The sequence below is a fragment of the Andrena cerasifolii genome, chromosome 10 (assembly GCF_050908995.1).
Source record: "Andrena cerasifolii isolate SP2316 chromosome 10, iyAndCera1_principal, whole genome shotgun sequence".
Classification (NCBI taxonomy): domain Eukaryota; kingdom Metazoa; phylum Arthropoda; class Insecta; order Hymenoptera; family Andrenidae; genus Andrena; species Andrena cerasifolii.
Genome location: NC_135127.1, coordinates 336,132 through 357,776, shown reverse-complemented (window position 1 = coordinate 357,776; position 21,645 = coordinate 336,132). Strand labels below are relative to the sequence as shown.

The following is a 21,645-nucleotide window of genomic DNA, read 5'->3' as shown; positions in this document are numbered from 1 at the left end:
TTATACTTCATATTAACCATTATACTACTCCAGAACGTTCGAGACGTTCCTAAGCAAAATCAGTTGCGAGGCAAAGCGCGAAACTACAAAATCAGCGAAATTGCGAGCGTTGCAACGTGACCATGCACGGCAACGCGAAGCGACGGCACCACGCCCAATAGCGCAATAAAAACCGATTTGCCGCCGCAAATCGGGAGACTCTAGAGCCGACTCTCGACCAGTTAACACGGTTAATTCCTACTTGTACACTCCGGTCTAGTTTAAGTGTTTTTGAATAAAGACTTAGTCTTTGGGTTTAATCACACTTGGTGTAGTTCATCCGGTGGATTCTCATCCTTTAATCACTCCCGAACCCACGATTACGCCAGATCCCGTACCAGCCTTGCGAGCCATCACGCAGGGCACAACAAAATTGGTGGCAGCGGTGGGATCTGCATCGTAAAGATTTTACCGAGCCTTGACGCAACCGATTGATCGACGTCGACTGAGGTTGAACTACCTCCGACAAGATTATTGGATCATCGCAATCTCGTAGGCCAAAACAGGCCATCGTCGCTACCGAGGTAGCACAGAGGACCGAGGAACGGCCTTTGAGAAGACGTTCGACGCAGCCCGAACGACGACGAGCCTGGTGTCGAGTAAAATCAGCCTGAGAGTGAACGGGTGAAACTACCGTCTATCAAACACCAAATCCATCTACGAGGACGTCACTGATCTGAGGATCAGGACGCACGAGAGGACTTGGAGACCGAGGAACCTGTAGGAGCCGCACCTGAAGGACGGACGGAGAGCCGTTCACGGGAAGCAGCCGTCGGAGCACGCAGCGAACAGCTGTACGAATCGACCTTGCTGGGTCCAGCTTCAGCTTATCACCGCCGTTGGTTCACAGACGAGAGGACGCCTGACCGAGCCGACGACATGTGGTTGCGAGCAGCCTTGTGAGTAACAGAATAGCGCAAACGTACATATTGTAAACCAGAGTCCTATATAAAAATAGAAACGGTACATGCATGTCTATAGAAGAAGAACGCGCAAATCGATTCAAACTCCCGGGTCAAAGAAGTTTGTCGAGATCATTCGAATCATTTTTCAATAAAAAGCTAACTTTCGAACGCGAAGAATTAGACCTTCTACCTTCTATAGACCATCCAAGATCGTCTCGCCGAACACTTCGACCGCCGCCGTTGCGACTAAGCGTTAGAAAAGACGACGATTCAAGTGCCGAATCGTCTCCGGAAAACTTTGTAACACCGAATAGAGAATACCCGATCGTGCTAGCGGATTTTAGTTTGTTGGACATAGAAGGAACAGAAGAAAGCGAAATGTCGCTAAACGCGGGAAGTAGCCTCCCGGTACCAAACGTAAAATTATTATCTACCGCGCTGTCGTTAGTCGACAAATTCGTAGGAAAATCGTCAGACGAACTTGCAGAATTTTTGAAGTCTTATACAAGCGCCTCGGAGTTTGTCCCCGCGAATGAATTGCCACGATTCTTGAAAACAGTGATAGGTACAAAAATTAAAGGCAAAGCAGCCAAGGTATTAGAGTACAAAGATATAGATACTTTCGATAAATTAAAGGACATCTTAACTTCACTATTCGTAGACAAAAGATCAATAGGAGCAGTTGGAGCAGAGTTTCATGCCTGCCACCAACGAGAAGGCGAAAGCGTAAAATTATTCGCGTGTAGAGTAGAAGAATTAGCTGGGGAATTATCGGAACTATCGGTAAAACCAGGGAACAGCGACGAAGTAAATAACGCGTTAACAGAATCAGTGCAAGAACGCGCCCTCGATGTTTTCACCCTCGGGTTGAATTTAAAACTGAGAACGATCATAAGGTCTCGAAATTACGCAACGCTAAATGCAGCTATCGCCGCAGCTATAGAGGAGGAACAAGCGATGGGTCTAAACACCTCGCGAAATTTTAGGAAGCTCGATGACCAACCCAAAAGAAGAGAAGGATCTAACGTACCGCGCTGCGAACGCTGCAATAAATTAGGGCATTTGGCGAGGAATTGCTATACGCGATTAAGCATGCCGCGAATAAACTATCAGCCGCAACAGACGCACATAAAAAGGGAAGTACAGCGCGTCACAGTAGTCTGCCACTATTGCAAGAAACCAGGACACCAAATCAGGGAATGCAGGGCCAGAGAAAGGGCAAACGAACGAGAAAATAGACCGCGCTATACAAACACGAGTTACAGGCGCGACGACTCTAGACAGAATTTTAGCAGAACTCCGGGCCGAGAATCACATAGCGGGAATCGAGATTACCCAAACACGGGCCACGGGACAACCGACGATAGACAGACTAACACAGGGCCTAGAGTGGATTCGTATCGAGCGAATCTAGTAATGACTTCCAAAATAGAAAACACCGTCGAAATCAGAGCATCAGAACTAGTAAAAGGAAAAGCGAGCCTGCTAGTCGACACCGGTGCCGATATTACACTAATAAAGATAGGGAAGGTGCTGGGCGACGTCCACGCCCAAGACGAAATAGTGTCCTTGCGAGGAATAGCCCCAATGGAAATCAAAACGCTGTGCCTAATACAATTAAACGTAGAGGTCGGAAACAAACTCATAACGCATCCCTGTCGGTTAGTGAGAGATGACTTCCCATTAGAAGCAGACGGAATTCTGGGACAAGATTTCATGACTAAGCACGACGTATGCATTCGGGCAAATCAAGGAATAGAATTGTACGGAACACGGTTCTCCTACTCTGGAGGAGGCAACGTAACATTAAAACCGCGATCAGAAACAATTCTCTTAGCCAAAACGACGGAAAAAGGAGAAGGAATAGTAGAGGGACAGCCGATCAAGCCAGGAATACTCATAGGGAACTCATTAACGATAGGCAATGACGGAAAATGCATAATAAGCATAATGAACACCACAGCAGACGAAGTTCTTATCAGTACGCCGACCGTGACATTAGAATCACTGACGAGCGAAAACGTTGACCCGACGGACGCGACCTGCGACAAAGATCGCGACACGCCGACACATATGGTACACGCTGTACACGGGAGAAATAGAATGCAAATCTTGCGCGAAAGCCTCAGGACCGAACACTTAAATAGCGAAGAAAAAACCAGCTTACTCGAGCTCTGCGAAAAATACAATGAAATATTCGGATTAGAAGGAGACAAACTAGGATACTCCAAAAAAGCGGAACACTCAATTACTCTAACCCAAGGTACTAAACCTATATACGTGAAGCCGTATAGACTACCTCAAGCGCATACGGAAGAAGTAGATAAACAAGTTCAGGAAATGGTAAAAGAAGGAATAATTAGACCAAGCGCCAGCCAATGGAACGCTCCCTTGCTAGTAGTCCCGAAAAAACCAGATGCTACAGGTAAACGCAGGCTAAGAGTGGTAGTAGATTTCAGAAAGGTAAACGACGCGACGATAGGCGATTCGTATCCCTTGCCGAATATAACAGATATTTTAGATCAATTAGGCGGAGCAAAATATTTCTCAACCTTAGATTTAGCTTCAGGGTTCCATCAAATAGCTATGAAGGAGGAAGATCGTGAAAAAACCGCATTCTCGACGCCATACGGACATTTCGAGTATAATAGAATGCCATTTGGGCTTAAAAACGCTCCCGCGACATTTCAAAGGTTAATGAACACCGTACTGTCAGGCTTACAGGGAATAAAATGTTTCGTGTATTTAGACGACATAGTCGTCTACGGACGCTCATTGAAGGAGCACCAAGAACGATTAAAACTCGTATTCGAACGCATACAAGAAAGTGGCCTAAAACTTCAACCCAACAAGTGCGAATTCCTACGCAAAGAAACAATATACCTAGGACACATAATAACCGAAAACGGCATCAAGCCAGACCCATCTAAACTAGAAGCTGTCCGAAGCTTCCCGGTACCTAAAGGAATAAAAGACGTGCAATCCTTTTTAGGCCTAGCTGGATATTATAGGAGATTCATAGCGGAGTTTTCACAGATTGCAAAACCTTTGACACAACTGTTAAAGAAAGACCAAGCATTCAGATGGACTGCACAGGAGCAGGAAGCTCTCGAGATTCTAAAAGAAAAATTAACGACAGCACCAGTATTGCAATATCCAGATTTCTCAAAACCGTTTGTTCTAACAACAGACGCTTCCGGAAAAGCGATAGGAGCAGTATTATCGCAAGGAAAAATAGGACAAGATTTGCCAATAGCGTACGCGAGTAGAGTATTGAATAAGGCGGAAGAGAATTATAGCACCATCGAAAAGGAATTGTTAGCCATCGTATGGGCAACGCAACACTTCAGACCATACGTATACGGCACTAAATTCAAAATCGTGACGGACCATAAGCCACTCACTTGGCTTTTCAACGTAAAGGACCCCGGTTCTAGATTAATGAGATGGAAGTTGAAATTAGCAGAATACGACTATAGCATCGATTATAAGGCCGGAAAAACGAATAGGAACGCGGACGCCCTTAGCAGAATGTTCGCGATAACGCGCGGAGTGAAACAAAAGATCGACAACGAAACAATAGCCGGCGCCAGCGAAGACGACAGTGAACAAGAGAAGCCCCGATCGAATGGAGAAACGGACAACGCAACATACACGGAGGACGAAAAACTTCGAGTGCTACGCGAATTCCACGACACACCTCTGGGTGGACACTTAGGGGTAAAACGGACCCTAGAACGCATAAAATTAAATCATTCGTGGCCAGGAATGCGACAAGACGTAGAAAAGTACATCTCTAGATGTGAAAAATGCCAAAGAAATAAGCTATCGAGAATAACCAAAGCCCCCATGGTTATTACAGACACTCCCACGGAACCATTCGAGAAATGCGCACTAGACATCGTAGGACCTTTACCCGAGACCGGCAGACGAAACAAATACATATTAACCTTTCAAGATCTTTTAACCAAATTCAGTAAGGCCATACCCCTCGAGAACCAAGAAGCGGATACCGTAGCTAGAGAATTCGTTACTAAAATAATTTGCGAATACGGCATTCCGCAGCGAGTACTAACAGATCAAGGAACTAATTTTCTAAGCCAAGTCTTTAAAAACGTATGTAGGTTACTAAAAATCGACAAAATCCAAACTACAGCCTACCACCCCCAATCGAACGGAGCGCTAGAAAGAAGCCACCGCACGCTGGCAGAATATTTAAAGAACTATATCGCAGAAGACCAGACTGACTGGGATGAATGGCTACCGTACGCGATGTTCACATACAATACTACCCCTCACACGTCTACTAGCTACACGCCCTACGAACTCGTTTTCGGAAGACAAGCTTCCTTACCAACCTCATTAAACCAAGCACCGCAACTAACATACACCTACGACAAATACGCTGAAGAATTACGCGAAAGACTACGGTCCACGAATAGCATCGCGCGCGAAACTATAGGGATCAATAAGAACAAGTCAAAAAGGCAATATGATAAAAGGACAGCTAACAAATTTTTCAAAATTGGGGAGCAAGTACTCCTACACGACGAGACAGTGAGACGCGGACGATCGAAAAAACTAACACCCGCGTGGATAGGACCCTACTCAATTCAAAACACGCACGACAATAATAACTACACTATAGGAAAGGGACGAAAAACGCGCCGCGTACACGCAAACCGGTTAAAACACTTCATAGAATAGGACAGGAACAAGGAAACGGTCGCAGTAGTGAAGGAAAGTAACGGTACGCAGACAAACTATTGAAAAAAAAAGGAGGAGAAAAAATTTATTCAATTTGGGATATATGAGTCCAAATTAATATGTGTGTGTGTCACCCCCCAAGCGCGCCTATAATAGAAACCACGGACCTGGCCGCGTGAAGGGTTCCGGAAAACGATCGCCATGACGTTCTGGAACAATAACCAGACGCGGAATAACCAAAATAGAAAATTGCACTAGAAACAAAAAACACCTAACCGACAAAAACATTTGATACTCACCGTAAAGTGCCCGTATCCCCCACGCGTCCTCCGCGTCCAACCATTCAGCGTTTTCGGCGGCGATTTGACGCCGCGCCGAGCGGTACTCCCGCACCACCCGCCTGTACCCAATACTCATAAACCCGGACGGCGCCGGATATTCCAAACACTAAAAATTTAAGAAAAGAGGAAACCAATTATAAAAACCCTACGCACTTCCACCAAAACACAAAACACCCAACAACTTGCACTAATCGTACCAGTAAAAACAGCGCGAGCTCGCGAGGAAGGCTTAAGAAACACAACATGATGTCGCAACTGATCACAACGGAATGAGAAGCGACGAGACAATCGAGTCTCTTGCAAGGAAGAACTGCCTTACGTTAACAAAATTTTATCTCGCGCACGCGAAACACACGCAAGACAAGAGACTTCGCGACGAACAGAAAGATGCGTCGACTACACCTCGACATTATATTTTACAGGATTACCGTCCTACAATTGACGACACTACTCATAGGAGGAACAACCCCCGACACAGACTTCGCTATAAAAGAATTTCAAGATCACCCGGGCATTTACTTCGAAAACTTAGGCGATCTACAGATTTACCGGGATAGTTGGAAACTAATACTACACTTAGACATATCGTACATTTACCGACGCGAATCAAATCTCCAGGCAGCACTATATGACATACTTGCTCAGTGTAAAACACCTTCTACTAATAACTTACAAAAATTCTGTAAAACGTTTGGCACGAAAATTCAAAGCAAAGTAGACCGCGTAACCAAATTCCTTACTTACGTCCAACAAACCATAAGCTCCGCACCAAAACAGCGTCGCGGGCTAATAGACGGATTAGGTTACATAGGCAAATCACTCTTCGGACTAATGGATTCCGAAGACAGAAAGATAATCAACGACCAAATAGACTTCCTAAAAAGACAAGACAGTAGATTAAAGAATACAATCAAAGGGCAAATGCAAATTGTAAGAGCTAACGCCGAACTTCTAAATGAAACTATACACAACGTACAAGAAAATGAAAAAAACCCTTTTAAACGCAACTTGGCAAATTCAATACTTACTACAACAGACGACTGACATTACTAGATTTCGAGAGACAATAGACGAAAACCTCATACTAATAAATAGCGTCGCGGAAACACTCCTGCGTGACACACAAGACTTGTTAGAATTCATAATGGATATAAAGAAAGGAGTCCTTAACCCACAATTAATGCCACCGGCACAAATCATAACATACCTCACTTCAGCACTCGCTCACATCCCGCAAGGATTAGACTTCCCGATCGGAATAAAACTAGAAAATATGCACGTCCTATACGACATCCTTACACTTTCCGCATTTTCGGATACGAAATCAATTACCGTAGTACTAGATATCCCATTGTTGAGCGCAAAGAAATTCAAATTAAGCAAGGTACACCCGGTACCCACAAAGGTAAACGATTCGTTCTACGCGTATATAGAACCCCTCGACTCATACGTGGTACTCGACACCTCGGTGCAAGATTACATACAACTAAGCAAACAAGACCTAACAGAATGTAAAACTATAAACGAGCTATATCTCTGCACCTCAAACCATCCAATGTTCAAAGCGATACCATACGGACCCTGCGAAGTACAGTTGTACACAAAATTGACGCAAAAACCGAACAATTGTAAAATACGAATCATGACACTGAAACACACGATCCTGATAGAATTACAACAACCGGGCACATGGATTTATATCGCACCGAAACAAATACAACTAGCAGTAACCTGCGGCGATAAAAACACAAACATGTATAGTATTAAGGACTCTGGTATAATAACGATAAGAAATAAATGTACTATCACTACCGCCGAATTTACGATAGAAACCGGAAAACAATACGGAATAGAAAAAACATGGAACTACTTACCTGGTTACAATTTGACACTAGACGAAATTACGTTTCCACAGACCACTGTAAATTCGTACCGACATACCAATTTTGAACTTAAAAGAATAATCAAACACCCGGAAGAATTAAATAAAGTTAGTAAAAAATTAGAAGACTTACAAAACGATTTAGAAAAACCCGAGATTATACCAACCGAGTATCACTATAGCTTCTTTACACTATCCTCTGTGACGGGATTTATCACAACTACACTATGTATGTTCGCACTTTACAAATGCATTGTACGCTGCAAAGCAAAAACACCACGACACTGTACCACAGACAACACGAGTCGCGACAAAACAACACAAAAACCCGAAGCGATAATCAAAATAGTTAGTAAGGAGGAAACGTCTTCCACTAATTCTCTTTAAAATATACCATTATAAGCTAGTTAAGAAAAACCACATGTAAGTCGATGATAACCAATCCAACCATTACGAGTTTTGGGATTTCCCTAAGATAGTTTATCATCGGCAGAAAAAGCTATGGCTTTTCCTCCCCAAGGGGGGAGGGATGTTGTGCCCAGGCAACGCCCAAGCACACGTGTCACGCGACATATTATACTTCATATTAACCATTATACTACTCCAGAACGTTCGAGACGTTCCTAAGCAAAATCAGTTGCGAGGCAAAGCGCGAAACTACAAAATCAGCGAAATTGCGAGCGTTGCAACGTGACCATGCACGGCAACGCGAAGCGACGGCACCACGCCCAATAGCGCAATAAAAACCGATTTGCCGCCGCAAATCGGGAGACTCTAGAGCCGACTCTCGACCAGTTAACACGGTTAATTCCTACTTGTACACTCCGGTCTAGTTTAAGTGTTTTTGAATAAAGACTTAGTCTTTGGGTTTAATCACACTTGGTGTAGTTCATCCGGTGGATTCTCATCCTTTAATCACTCCCGAACCCACGATTACGCCAGATCCCGTACCAGCCTTGCGAGCCATCACGCAGGGCACAACAGCTGCAACCCAGGGATCCCATGGTGTCCTCCATGCCGGGACCGGCCCCGGGAGCTCATGGGACTCACTTCCGGGGGGGGGGGGGCTAGCGGAGCGGTTTCACGTACGTCCGCGCTCCGCTGCGGACCACCACGCTATTGTGGCACATTCGGAGAATTCGGGAGCGCGTATCCAGGCTGGGGTAGCAGTCCCCCGACACCTTGTCCCTCGTCGTGGAGTTTCGTGCTCTCTGAAACAATACAAGGACAAGGAGGCTGGGCTACGAATGTAGCCTTCGCAGCCCAGTCCACTGATTAGCTTAAACTCTTGTCTTCTCTCCTGCGTCTTGACAGTGGAATTGTCCCTCGACGTCTTCATTCCTGTTGCAATTGCCCTTCGTATTTCGCAAGGCGACGTGCCTGCACCACTTTGCACTTCTTCCTAGGCGAGCGTTGAATCCTGTAGATGACGTCGTTGATCTTGCCCACTATCGTGTAAGGGCCTTCCCAATCCGCTTGCAGTTTCGGACACTTTCCTTTTACTCTTCGTGGTTGGAACAACCACACTCGTTCCCCGGGCAGGAACTCCACCGCGTGGACTCGATTGTCGTACCACGACATCATTTTCGAACTGTAGATGTCCAGACGGCGTCAAACAAACTCGTGGATCCTTTTCATTTTTCCTCGGATCCATTCCGAATATCCTTGTTCGATGTCCTTTTCTTCTTCCACTTCTGTGGGCAGTCCTCTCCATAACTGCAGGGGTAGGCGAAGTTCCTAGCCATACAGGATCATCGCTGGCGTTAATTGGGTAGCCTCATGTCGTGCTGATCTGTAAGCGATAGGAACATGGGAATCCACTCATCCAAATCTCGCTGGTGCTCTGAAACAAACATCGTGAGATACTGCAGCAATGTCTTGTGTCTCAATCTCAATGTCTATATGTTTTCCTGATTCCCAGCAGTTTCAGCAATTCCTTGAACACGGAGGATTAGAAGTTCCTTCCTTGGTCCGTGTGTATCTCTGACGGTACACCATGACGACATACTACGTTGTGCAAAAGAGCTCTTGCCACTGTGACAGCTCGCTGGTCAGGCATCGCGATTACTTCCGGCCACCGGGTAAAGTAGTCCGCCACGACCAGCATAAACCTGTTCCCGGCCTGGGACCTCGGGAGCGGACCCACAACGTCCAGGGCAAGCCTTTCAAACGGAACTCCCACGTTGTATACTCTCAGGTTCCCCGCTCCCCTCTGACGTGGTCCCTTCTTGGCCGCACAGGTGTCACACCGCCGGCACCACTCTTGAACGTCCTGTCGACAAGTAGGCCAGAAGAACTGTTGGCCGATCTTCGCCAAGGTCTTGTTCACTCCAAAGTGTAGGCTGCTGGCGCATCATGGAACTCCTTCAGTACTCCTGCAACCCTTTCGCGCGGCACCACCAAAAGCCACGAGGTCGTTGTTCCATCGTGGGACTCCCATTTCCTGAAAAGCAAACCTTCATGAACTTCCAGCGAGTCCCAGATTGACCAGTAATATTTCATTTGCGGGAGAAACGAGCAACGTCTTGCCAGCCGGGCTTCTCCCCTTCCCCCTTCTTCTTAAAGATGAAGCCAATCTCTTCATCATCCACCTGGCTTTATTTCCACTCGCTCTTCCTTTCGTCGCAAAATATCCTGTGAATTCTCTTCGCGGTATGCACTTCCTCTTCTGCTTCTTTCTTCTCCAGTCGATCGCAGTTCTTACAACTTTCTTCGACGCAAGGTCTTCGTGAAAGTCTATCGGCGTTTCCGTGGGCTTTTCTTCCCGATGGCGTATCTCGAAGTCGTATTCCTGTAAACGTTCGATCCAACGGGCGACCTGTCCTTCAGGGCGCTTGAAGGTCAACAGCCAGCGAAGCGCCGCATGGTCTGTTCTTATCAGGAATCTTCGTCCGTAGAGGTAGTAGTGGAAATGCTCAACGGATTTCACCACCGCCAGCAACTCTCTCCAAGTCACGCAGTAGTTCCTCTCCGGTTTTCCCAAGGTCTTACAGAAATTAGCGACGACCTTTTCCTGTCCTTCGTGTTCCTGTGAGAGGACGCCGCCTATGGCGAAATTAGAGGCATCCGTGTCCAGTATGAAATTCCTGTCTATCCCTGGGTAGGCCAGTACCGGGGCTCCGGTCAGTTTCTTCTTCAGCTCTTGGAAAGCTCCTTGGCATTTTTCAGTCGATTGGTAGTTCCGTTTGATCTCGGTGAGGCGAAGCAGGGGCTTAGCGAATCTGGAGAAATCCTTTACAAAATACCTTTCCGGTAGTAAATGCATAATCCTAGGAAACTTCTTAATTCCGTAACGTTCCTTGGTTGTGGCCACTCCGAAATGGCTTTAATTTTCTCTGGATTCATCCTAACTCCACTCTCGGTAACGACGTGGTCCAGATACTTCACTTCTCGGCAGAAGAAGGAGCATTTCTTGGGGCTCATCAATAGACCGGCCTGACATAGACGAGAAAACACCGTTCGAAGGCGTTCGAGCTCCTGCTCGAAATCATTTCCGTAGATGATGATGTCGTCCAGGTAGACCAAGCAGATTTTCCAGGTCAAATTTTGGAGTACTTTCTCCATTAAACGTTCGATCGTTGCAGGGGCGTTGCATAATCCAAATGGCATCACCTTGAACTGCCACAGTCCCGTCCCTACTGAAATGCAGTTTTCTCGCGGTCCTTTTCGTCCATAGAGATTTGCCAGTATCCGCTCTGCAAATCCACGGTTGAGAACCACGATCCGGCGAGGGCGTCCAGCGTATCCTCTATAATGGGGAGAGGATATAAGTCCTTCTTCGTAACCTCGTTCAGGCGTCGATAGTCTATGCAGAATCTTATGGAACCGTCCTTCTTCTTCACGAGGACTATTGGTGATGACCAGGGGCTCCGTGATTCCTCGATAACGCCCTGGTCCTTCATTTTCTGTATCATTTTCTCCACTTCCTCGCGTTGATGCAATGGCAGTCTTCGGGGTGCTTGCTTGATAGGGATGGAATCTCCTGTATTAATCCGGTGTTTGACCACATCTCATTTTCCAATCTGGTTCGAATCCTTAGCGAAAACATCCTGAAACAGTTTCTCCTGTCGTTCTGACAAACCTGACGAGCAGCGAATATACAGCTCTTCCAAATGCTGTGGGACGACCGTTTCCCTTTTCCCTTCATGTTTCCTCTTCTCGGCGGTAGGTTCACCAAAGCGTATATCCGGTTTGCCGGGAAGGCGCAGCACATTCCGGGATAAGTCGATGCTGCAACGATGCTTTTTCAGGAACGCCGCCCCCAGGATGCACTTTTTCACCATATCGACAACGTAGAAGTCTTCCACGCTCGAAAGGCCTCCAACGCAGACTCCCAAGCTCTTCTTACCGAACACTTTCATTTTCTCTCCAGTAGTGGAGCGAATGTCGAGTCTTGTTCGGACGATGCCCTTGAACGCACACAGCCCTTTGTCCAGAAGGTTGATAGGGGAACCTGTATCTAGAATAATCTTACAAGGTTTCCCACTGATTTTCCCACATACGTAAATCTCGTCAGCCGGATTCCATTCACGCCCAGTCACCTTCTGCATCGTCACACTCTTGACGACCGGGGACTGTTCCTTACAGACCGGCATTTCCCCCTTACGCCATCCTCTTCTCGTTTCCCTGATAGGGCTTCTTCAAAGGGGCTGCTCTTCTCTGGCCGTTTTTGGCCTTGAAGCAGTCCTTCTGCAGGTGTCCCGTTTTGCCACAGAGCCAGCAGGTTCTTGGTGGGCAGTCCGTACGATCCTCGGGTCTGGTTGGCCTGCTCCTCTTTTCCGGGTGCCTTGAATTGTCGGAGGATTTAGCCTTCCGTTTCTCCGAGTACCTATCTCGTGACTCGACCGGGGGGGCGCGACACATCGCCTCAGCGGCCTCAATTTCCAGTGCTCTGGTCACTGCGGCTCTTAGGGTCGTGAATCCGCCGAGCCGCAGCTCCCGCTGCATGGCAGAGCTCGACAATGCCGTTACAAATTGAGACGCGGCGAGTTTGTCACGGGTTTCTACCGGGCAGTCGGCGAACGCGGACTGCGCTAAACGTTCAATTTTGGTGGCGAGCGAGTTGATGCTTTCATCCCTCCGCTGCCTATGGCTCTAGAAGAGTACGTAGTTCAAGTTGGACAGATTCTTCGCCCCGTAGCGGAATTCGAGCGCCGAAACCAATTCCGCGAAACTTTCGCACTGGGCAGCGGAGAGCGTCGTAAGAAAGCTCCTCGCAGAGCCCCCGAGGGAAGCGATCAAGGCTGTAGCCTTCTTTTGGTCATTCCAACCATTTGCTTGCGCGATCGTTTCAAATTGAACCTTGTACTCCTCCCACGAATTTTTCCCATCAAACATTGTCGGTTTCACAGCGTATCCCAAACTGAGAACGTGCGGCTCCGACAAAGGGACAGCGGCGGGCACACTGACGGGTGCGGGGACATGCGCCGGGTGAACACAATTTACAACACTATTTACAACAGGCACATTCTCCCCACCCCGAGGGTTCGCGCCGCTACCAACCGAACTATGTCCGTTTTGTAACGAGGCGGTTACGACCTGAATTCGCTCCTCCATATTCGACATGCGCGCCTCGAAAGCCGCTTGTGTCTGACGGTCGGCGGCTTCCCTCTCTTCCCTGCGACGGTCTTCCCTCTGCCAGCGGGCCTCGTCGTCCCTCCGCTGTTCCCGCATCTGTCCCACGATGCTTAACTGGAGGGAGGTGAGAAGCTCCTATATGGAGGCATCACCCGTCGCTGCAGGAGAAATGTTCGAAGAGGCCGCGGATGCGCGAGTGGGCATCCCACTTCTGACACCAATGTTATGATTTCGGCTTGGCATAACGGAAGTTTAATGTAACAGTACAGCAAGAGTAACAGAACATTAACAAGAACAGAAGTAACTGCATGTAATGGCGTCTGGGTATCGAATGACAGCTTGACAGGCGATCGATCCGATCGCCTTCTTCTCGCTGTCCTCTTGTTCCAGTCGCGAGCACCAGCAGGCCCTGGATTCCATCCAAAGGGTGCTCGCAACAATATATTCAAGTATTAATCTCAAAGGTCCATAGATTCAACAATTCGGTCAATCACTGGTTGGTTTACCCTATTGTCAATGTGCAGTTGAAACGCGCACCACTTCACACTATCGTTTCTTAGCATTTATACGGGGTGATTCTCTAGCTAGAGTCGTCAAACGCGATGCTTGCCAACAATCATGTGTTTCGCTGAGTTTCGTGGGCTTCAACGCAGTGACGAATCTGAAGTTCCTCAATTTCTAATCAGATCTTTACGACAGTGGCGTCAATCGATTCCTTGTTTTCTCGATCAACTTGGCCCCAAAAATTTATATAATTCGGATCATAATTAAGGAAATTACGTGAAAAATTTGTTTGCAGAATTGAAAGTCCGTTTCGTTAAAAAATAGTTCGATTTAAATTATTTTCTGTCAATTTAATCGGGGGAATGCCAGGAATCAATTGGTGTCACTTTCTTATTGATACGATGAAAAATAAACAAATTCTGTTTCTGTATAATCGATGAGAACATCGCAGTAGCACCGACGAGTGCATTAACGCATATGAAAAGCTATCGAATAAGCAATTGCAATCTAAAGTCTCTATTGCACCAACACAATTTTATATATAATGTTTGTTCAACTGCTTTCTGCATAGGACGTTTAATTATCTTATAATAAGTATATAACTTACAGGTTCTGCTTCAGTGTTTTGCTAATAAAAAAATGCCTAACCGTAGCTAACAAACTTCATTTTCTGGGGACATCCCCTCATCTATTTTTTCTTTTCACTTATAATTCCTTACTGCCAACGTCGAATATTGTAGCATAAGCACATTTCAAGTAATTAAAATGTACAATGAATTCTCTTCGTTTGCACTACCAGCAGACTTTGCGTTTAAATTTGTACAAGCGCAACGCAACAGCTTAGGATTTCTTTCCACATTCAGAATAGAATATGGAAATAGCAAACAGCTCCCTCTCGCGTTCATCAGGCAGCCGCGTATCTATCGGTATTACTATTTCTGTGCAGAAAAAACCTGCTGTAATACCGACCTGCCAAATCGGCCAGGTCACGTGACGTGTCTACCCCCTTAATATTAGACTTCACGTCGCGAGACGTGAGAGTCAGATTTGGTATCTTTCTATCTTTCCTTCCTACACACTCGGACCTCTCTATCTTTCATTATTGCTACGTTCAGCGAGGCTCTGACGCTATACGCAGCTCTCATGGCGTATTCCTTCCTTAGAGCATATATGTGTGTGTGTGTGTGTGTGTGTGTGTGTGTGTGTGTGTGTGTGTGTGTGTGTGTGTGTGTGTGTGTGTGTGCGTGCGTGCGTGCGTGCGCGTGTGTGTGTGTGGGGGGGGGGGGGGCTCTAAAATTCCTTCAAGACTTCTCGATAAAAAGAGAGAACTCTGTGGCAACAGCGCGGCAGAGACAGAGCGAACAGAACCTGTGGCAATTATGCGTAAAAAATTCGTCTACCCAGAATACCTGGAGATGGCATCTCTGTACAAGTTCTTTTTATCTACCGCAATAGTTTCATTAGTGTCCGTTTTTTTATTGGGGACGCTTCGATCGATTCGGACCATAACAAAAATGAGACGGTCCCCTTAACATCGCAAAGAGCTATTCGGAATTTCCCGACCCGGGTTGAAGAATTTGTCGCTTTTTCCGTATAACTTTTGAACTATAAAAAATATCGGAATTTGCGTCGAAAAATGAGGAAAAATTATTCCCTCTTAATGATAAATAATTTAACATATTTTATGTTTGCTTAATTTTTTTTATGTTATATTAATTTTAATGTTCGCAGGAGCATGTATGATCGCCTAGACTGTGTACTGTGTGGAGATGGAGCTGAAGTAAGTATCGCATGTATTCTGTTTATTCATACGTTACGTTTAATTTTATGCTAATATTGTATTTGTTTTCAGCGCTAACACAACGCGGAACATGGTGATTCTACACAAAAAAGAAGTCGAAAATACTGAATGAAATTTCCTGATATCGCCCCTACTAGGTACCAGTGGTTACGGGACGTGGATTTGTAAATGTAAATGTTGAAAGTCCCTCTTTGGATTTATATGCGCTTATATTATTTTGTAACAATTGTAATCACTGATCCTGTATATTATTAAAGAAAGAATAAATACTTTTTGAAATGAGTAGAATTAATTATTTAATAAACTGTAGAATCTGCTTGTTGGTCATGTGGAGTAGGGATGCACGTTGGTTCATGTGACGTCACGCGTAGGAAATTCTTTGGCAATTGTGGCCTTCAGATGGCGCTGTTGGATGTGTCAGGCGAGCAGCAGGACCTGCCGTCGATCTGCCGTCGATCTGCCGGCAGACCCTGACAAGCAGACCCTGCCGGCAGAACCGTAGCTGAATGCGGACGTAGGCTGCATCGCAGCTGCCGGCAGATCCTGCGCTCTCCTGGCAGATCCTGCGCTCTCCTGGCAGACCCTGCTGTCAATCTGCCGGCAGACTGCAGGCAGATGGCTATCAGGGAATTTGATCATCGAACAAAAGTATTTTTTCCACTTCACCCTATATGTATATATGTATTCCACAGAGTCGGGAATATTTCCCATCCGAAAGGGGAAACCTGGAGACGGCCAATGTCACGCCGCTAGACAGTCGGGCGAGTTTGCTCACCGTCCACTTGAATATACAGTTTTTCGGATACATGTGGCCAACTGTGATTTCTAGAAGGCTGCTTGAAGCAAGGGGCGAGTTACTGTATCCCACAGAAATGTTGCCAAGTCGCTGAATACACGTTGGCGGCGATTTGTTACCCGGTCTACACAGACTCAACTTAAAGGTGCTACCCGTGGCGCAAACAAGACAGTGGAAATCAGTAAATTTGCAAGCGCAATATCTCGAAAACCAGTTGAAATAAAGTGTATACATTACAGGTTATTAAATTTGTCTTGAATTGCACTGTAAATTGAGTTCTAAAAAATATATCGTTCCCCTGATAGCCAGATCTGGGCAGCAGAATCTGACGTCAGAACTGCAGCAGTCTGTGTCCGCATTTGGCTGCGTTCTGATGTGCAGAGCCTGAGGTGCAGTGCCTGATGTCAGATGGACAGCAGATCGACAGCAGATTTCGCCGTCTGCTAGGTGTTGGCTTGGCCAAATCTCCTAGGGCTAACTGCCCCGCTTATCAAACGGAGAGAAGGACGTGTTCAGGATCGGATAGTGAATAGCCAACTTATTAAACTCGATATGAAATGTATATATTTGTACTCTGCGAGAGAGCTGGAACTCCAGCCCTACTCTGGTGGATCCTTACAGACAATGGCGCCATGACACCATGGCGCCGAAACCACCGTTCTCTTCCTCTCCCCACTCAACATCCCGAGGTGGGGGAACCGACTAGAGGGAGCCGCACGACGCGTTCCCCACAGCACTCCCCTCCAAGAATATCAGATAGAAAATATAAAACTTCGCGCGACGGAGATATTGTATCACAAGAAGAGAAGAAGGAAAACAAAAAATAATGCAGTAAAGCTAATGGTGCGACAAAACATTATCACTTACGCAACGCATCCATTGCAAACGCAGGTTACAAAATAATTCGCGCGCTAACATTAATCAGTCTTAAAATTACTAGTTTGGTTTGTCGTTGGCATCGGTGCAAATGTTATTCTCTTGCGCTCATACGTTCTCAGAACGGTAGGGGCACGCGAGGCAACGGACGGGCCATCGACGTTCCCGCCGTCGGGTAACCCGACATCGACAAGGTCATCGGCTATTAGATGCGCTGGTTTAAGTAACTCGACCGATACGCACTTCGCCTCACCCTTCACCTCGATTCTGAAAACCCGCTCAGAAACGCGTTGGAGAACCTTATGCGGACCGGTATACGGTCGTTCGAGGGACCTCTTCACCATATTCCGCAAAAATACGTGGGAACACGAGTGCAACTCCTTAAATACAAAGGCGCGCTTTTTGTACTTGTGCGCGACTGGTACCGGTCGTACCAGACGCATATACTCCCGAAACTCGTTAACAAATATATTAGGATCCGGAACGAAATCATCCGGCAGGAAGAATTCCCCAGGCAGTCGCAACGTCGTCCCAAACAGGAACTCGGCAGGGGACGCACCAACGTCGGATCGCACGTGAGATCGCAGTCCCAGCAGGACAGTTGGCAGCGAGCGAGGCCAGTTTGCGTCAGCATGGCACATGATTGCGGCCTTGAACACACGATGCCAGCGCTCGATCATCCCGTTAGACGCGGGGTGATAAGCTGTGGTGCGAATGCGCTCGCAACCAATCAACGACAGCAGAGCTGTAAACAGTCTCGACTCGAATTGAGCACCCTGATCCGTTGTCAGTATCTTCGGAGCACCGTATCGCGAGACCCACGAATCGAAAAATGCCTCGGCAACGGCCTGAGCAGAAATCTCTCGCAGGGGTACCGCTTCAACCCATCGCGAGAATCTGTCTATCATCGTAAGACAGTGGCTAAGCCCGTTCTGCGCCGGCAGCGGACCGACAATGTCAATGTGAACGTGGTCAAACCTACCGTCGGGTGCCACAAATCGCCCCGGAACCTGGCTCACGTGACGCGATACTTTGGATTGCTGACAGTCCGTGCAAGTCTTGCACCATTTCGCGATATCGCGATGCATCTCCGGCCAGACATAGCGCTGGCGGATCAAACGATCGGTGATCCTCGCACTCGGATGCGCCGGGCGATGAAACAACCCGAAAACCAACTCCCGCAAGCTTGCTGGAATGTAGGGACGGATTGCCTCGCCCGTGATATCGCAAAAAACCGTTGTATGGGTAGGACCCCATTGAATCGCTTTCATTTTCAACGGATAATCCTTCGCTTCACGAATCAGCTTTAGCTGCTCATCGCACTCTTGCTGCTCTGCAAGCTGAACCAGCTCGACCTCGACCGGTAAACGCAACGCATCGACACGTGAAAGCGCGTCCGCCACCACATTGTCGGTTCCGGCAATGTGCTCAATCCGAGTGGAGAACTGGGCAATGAAGGACAATTGACGCACCTGCCTCGGAGACGCTTTATCGGACTTCTGAAGAAACGCATAAATGAGGGGCTTGTGATCCGAGACTATACCGAAATCCCGACCCTCCACGAGAGGGCGAAAATACTTCACAGCCTCGTAAATTGCCGTAAGCTCCCTGTCATAGGTGCTATAATTCACCTGCGCGGACGAAAACTTCCTCGAAAAGAACGACAACGGCTCCCACACCGACGAAGGGGACCGCTGCTCAAGAACCGCGCCGATAGCCGAATCCGACGCGTCGGTCACCAAACGAATGTCCGCGCCGTAACGCGGATGAACAAGGAGGGCGGCGTTGGCGAGGTCAGCCTTGACCTGGTCAAACGCTTTCTCCGCCTCAGCAGTCCAAACGATCTCCCGCTTGTCATTTTTGCGCGAATCGCGAAGGTACGCGTTCAAAGGCGCCTGAGTGGACGCGCAGTGGGCCAAATTCCTACGATAAAAATTCGCCATACCAAGAAATCGGCGAAGTTGCACAATATTAGTGGGCCTAGGGAACTGCATAATCGCGGCGACCTTATCAGCAGTGGGACTAATTCCCCTGCCATCGACCGTGTGGCCCAGAAATTCTAACTCGGGGACACCGAAGACACATTTGTCCACATTCAGACGAAGGTGGAACTTCCTCAGTCTAGAAAATACTTCCCGAAGATGGGCAGCATGCTCCTCAGGAGAGGATGACGCTATTAAAATATCGTCGATATAAACGAACGCGAAGTCCAGATCGCCCAGCGCGCGGTTGATGTAGCGCTGGAATGACTGGCCAGCATTACGAAGACCGTACGTCATGACGCAAAATTCAAATAATCCGAAGGGTGTGCATACCGCGGTCTTCTGTATGTCCTCGGGCGCCATCGGTATTTGATTGTACGCCCGATGGAGGTCGAGGGAAGTGAAAATGCTTTTGCCCTGCAAATTGACGGTGCAGTCGTAGAGGTGAGGAGTCGGATAACGGTCGGGCGTGGTGACCGCGTTCAATTGGCGGTAATCGCCGCAGACTCTCCACGTCCCGTCTTTTTTTAAGACCAAATGAATGGGACTGGCCCATGGACTGCTGGATGGGCGGCAAATGCCAGCCGCGACCAAGGCTCTGAACTCGGCCTTCGCCGCTTTGAGCTTCTCGAGCGACAAGCGCCGCGGACGCTGAGCGACCGGCGGACCCGTCGTCATGATATAATGCAAAACGCCCTCATCCCCCGGGGACGCGACCCGAGAAGATCCCGTGATCTCCGGAAATTCCGCGAGCAACCCGGCGAAATCCGAGCCAGGAACGACTGAACTGACCGCCTGGAAGGGAACGACCTTAGCGACTGCCAGAGTATACAACTTTGTCTCGGAGTCAATGAGCCTACGTCTCCCCAAATCAACGAGCAGACCGTAATGCTTTAATAAGTCGGCCCCGATTATCGCGTGCGGCACTGCCGCGATACAAAAATTCCAGCGGAACGGACGTCTCAGACCCAAATTCAACTCGCGGAGGGACTCGCCGAACGTATCTATCCGCGTCTCGTTCGCAGCGAAGAGCTTACGACCCGAAGGCTTAACGTCAATCCTTGGATTCGCCGGAAGCAAGGAGATGTCGGCGCCAGTGTCAATTAAAAAAAACTGGCCTGTTACGCGGTCGCGCACATGGAGACGGTTCTGTAAATCGATTCCTTCACTGGACGCCTCCGAGCAGGAAGGAACGTCTAGTTTTTTTCCTTCCAACTCGAGAAATGCGTGCACCATTCGCGACATGATGTCGGGTTGTTCGGAAACTTCCGATGCGCGTAACAAATCCCGGACTTGTGCCGAGACTGGGAGCGCTGTCGACCTGCACCGCCTGCGCGCGACTTGGAACGAGACTGTTGACGCGACCTACTCGAGTTCGACGACTTCGACAACTGTTCCACTTTTTTTGATAATTCTGCTATACAAGATGCCAATCGCACCACCTCGTCCTCCAATGATGGGTGAGACGAAGCCTTAGAGGTAGACGCAATTTGCACGTCACCGGTGCCCGCATTATCAGCGATTTTATCTGCGATTGCAGCTAGTCTGTCCAGGTCTTCCGTGCCTGTTGCCGCGAGTATTGCCCGGTGGTTCGCAGGTAATTGTTCTATGAATATTGATTTAATCACTGCGTCGTCACACTGACCACCGTTAAGGTTTCGGAGGCGACTCAGTACCAGCGACGGCTTGCCGTCAGTAAGTACTTGACCTTTGAGTAATTTGCGCAGGTTGCTCTCCGCGGAAGCCGCGAACGTCCCGATAATGCGAGCCTTAACTCGTTGGTAAATGTCCGTCGGCGATGGAGACATTAAAATGATGTCTTTAACACAAGCAACAACCTCAGCATCCAACGCGGCAAGCACCACGTCCGCCATGGTGCTCTCTACGTTAATCCGCGAATTACGCAACGACGCTTCTACCTGAACGAACCACAGTGCGGGATCGGATCGGAAAAAGTTCGGAATTTTCGGTACGCGATACGCATCGATGCGGGGCACCCCGAGCGATAAGCGCTCGGCGGCACGTTCAGCCTCCATCACGGCCAAACGTTGTTGCGCTTCACGTAACTGAGCCTCAACCCCGGCTATCGAATTCGCGGTATCCCGGTCAGTCATAATGGCGGAGGCGCCCGCGAAACCGCGACAAAATTCCCAACACGAGCGGAGGAAAACGCGAATCCTCTCGAAAATCCCGTCGCACAGGGGGCGCCACACGATCAAAAATGGCGGCACTTAA

The 21,645-nt window shown here is 47.9% G+C and overlaps 1 protein-coding gene and 2 long non-coding RNA genes across 3 annotated transcripts in view; 1 reads left to right on the top strand and 2 right to left on the bottom strand.

Moving 5' to 3' along the window:
* Positions 1-729: 729 nt before the first annotated feature.
* On the top strand, positions 730-8,762 carry LOC143373785 (uncharacterized). Its single transcript, XM_076821336.1, has 2 exons — positions 730-938; positions 6,415-8,762. Exons 1-2 carry the CDS (start codon positions 919-921, stop codon positions 7,034-7,036), a joined length of 642 nt encoding a protein of 213 aa, XP_076677451.1. The 5' UTR covers positions 730-918; the 3' UTR covers positions 7,037-8,762.
* LOC143373784 (uncharacterized) lies at positions 5,732-6,263 on the bottom strand. Its single transcript, XR_013086530.1, has 3 exons — positions 6,190-6,263; positions 5,951-6,098; positions 5,732-5,860 (listed from the first exon to the last, which is right to left on the bottom strand). It is a non-coding gene; the product is annotated as an uncharacterized LOC143373784 (long non-coding RNA).
* A 5,459-nt stretch (positions 8,763-14,221) lies between the features above and the next one.
* The window catches only part of LOC143373976 (uncharacterized), an 18,371-nt gene continuing 10,947 nt past the window's right edge, over positions 14,222-21,645 (bottom strand). Inside the window, exon 4 of the long non-coding RNA XR_013086587.1 lies at positions 14,222-14,608. This is a non-coding gene — a long non-coding RNA (uncharacterized LOC143373976). The remainder of the gene's footprint in view (positions 14,609-21,645) is intronic.

Coding starts and splice junctions, on each gene's coding strand:
- LOC143373785 (XM_076821336.1), top strand. CDS start 919: ATGTGGTTGCGAGCAGCCTT. Junction 939..6,414: donor ATGTGGTTGCGAGCAGCCTT/GTGAGTAACAGA, acceptor TATATTTTACAG/GATTACCGTCCTACAATTGA.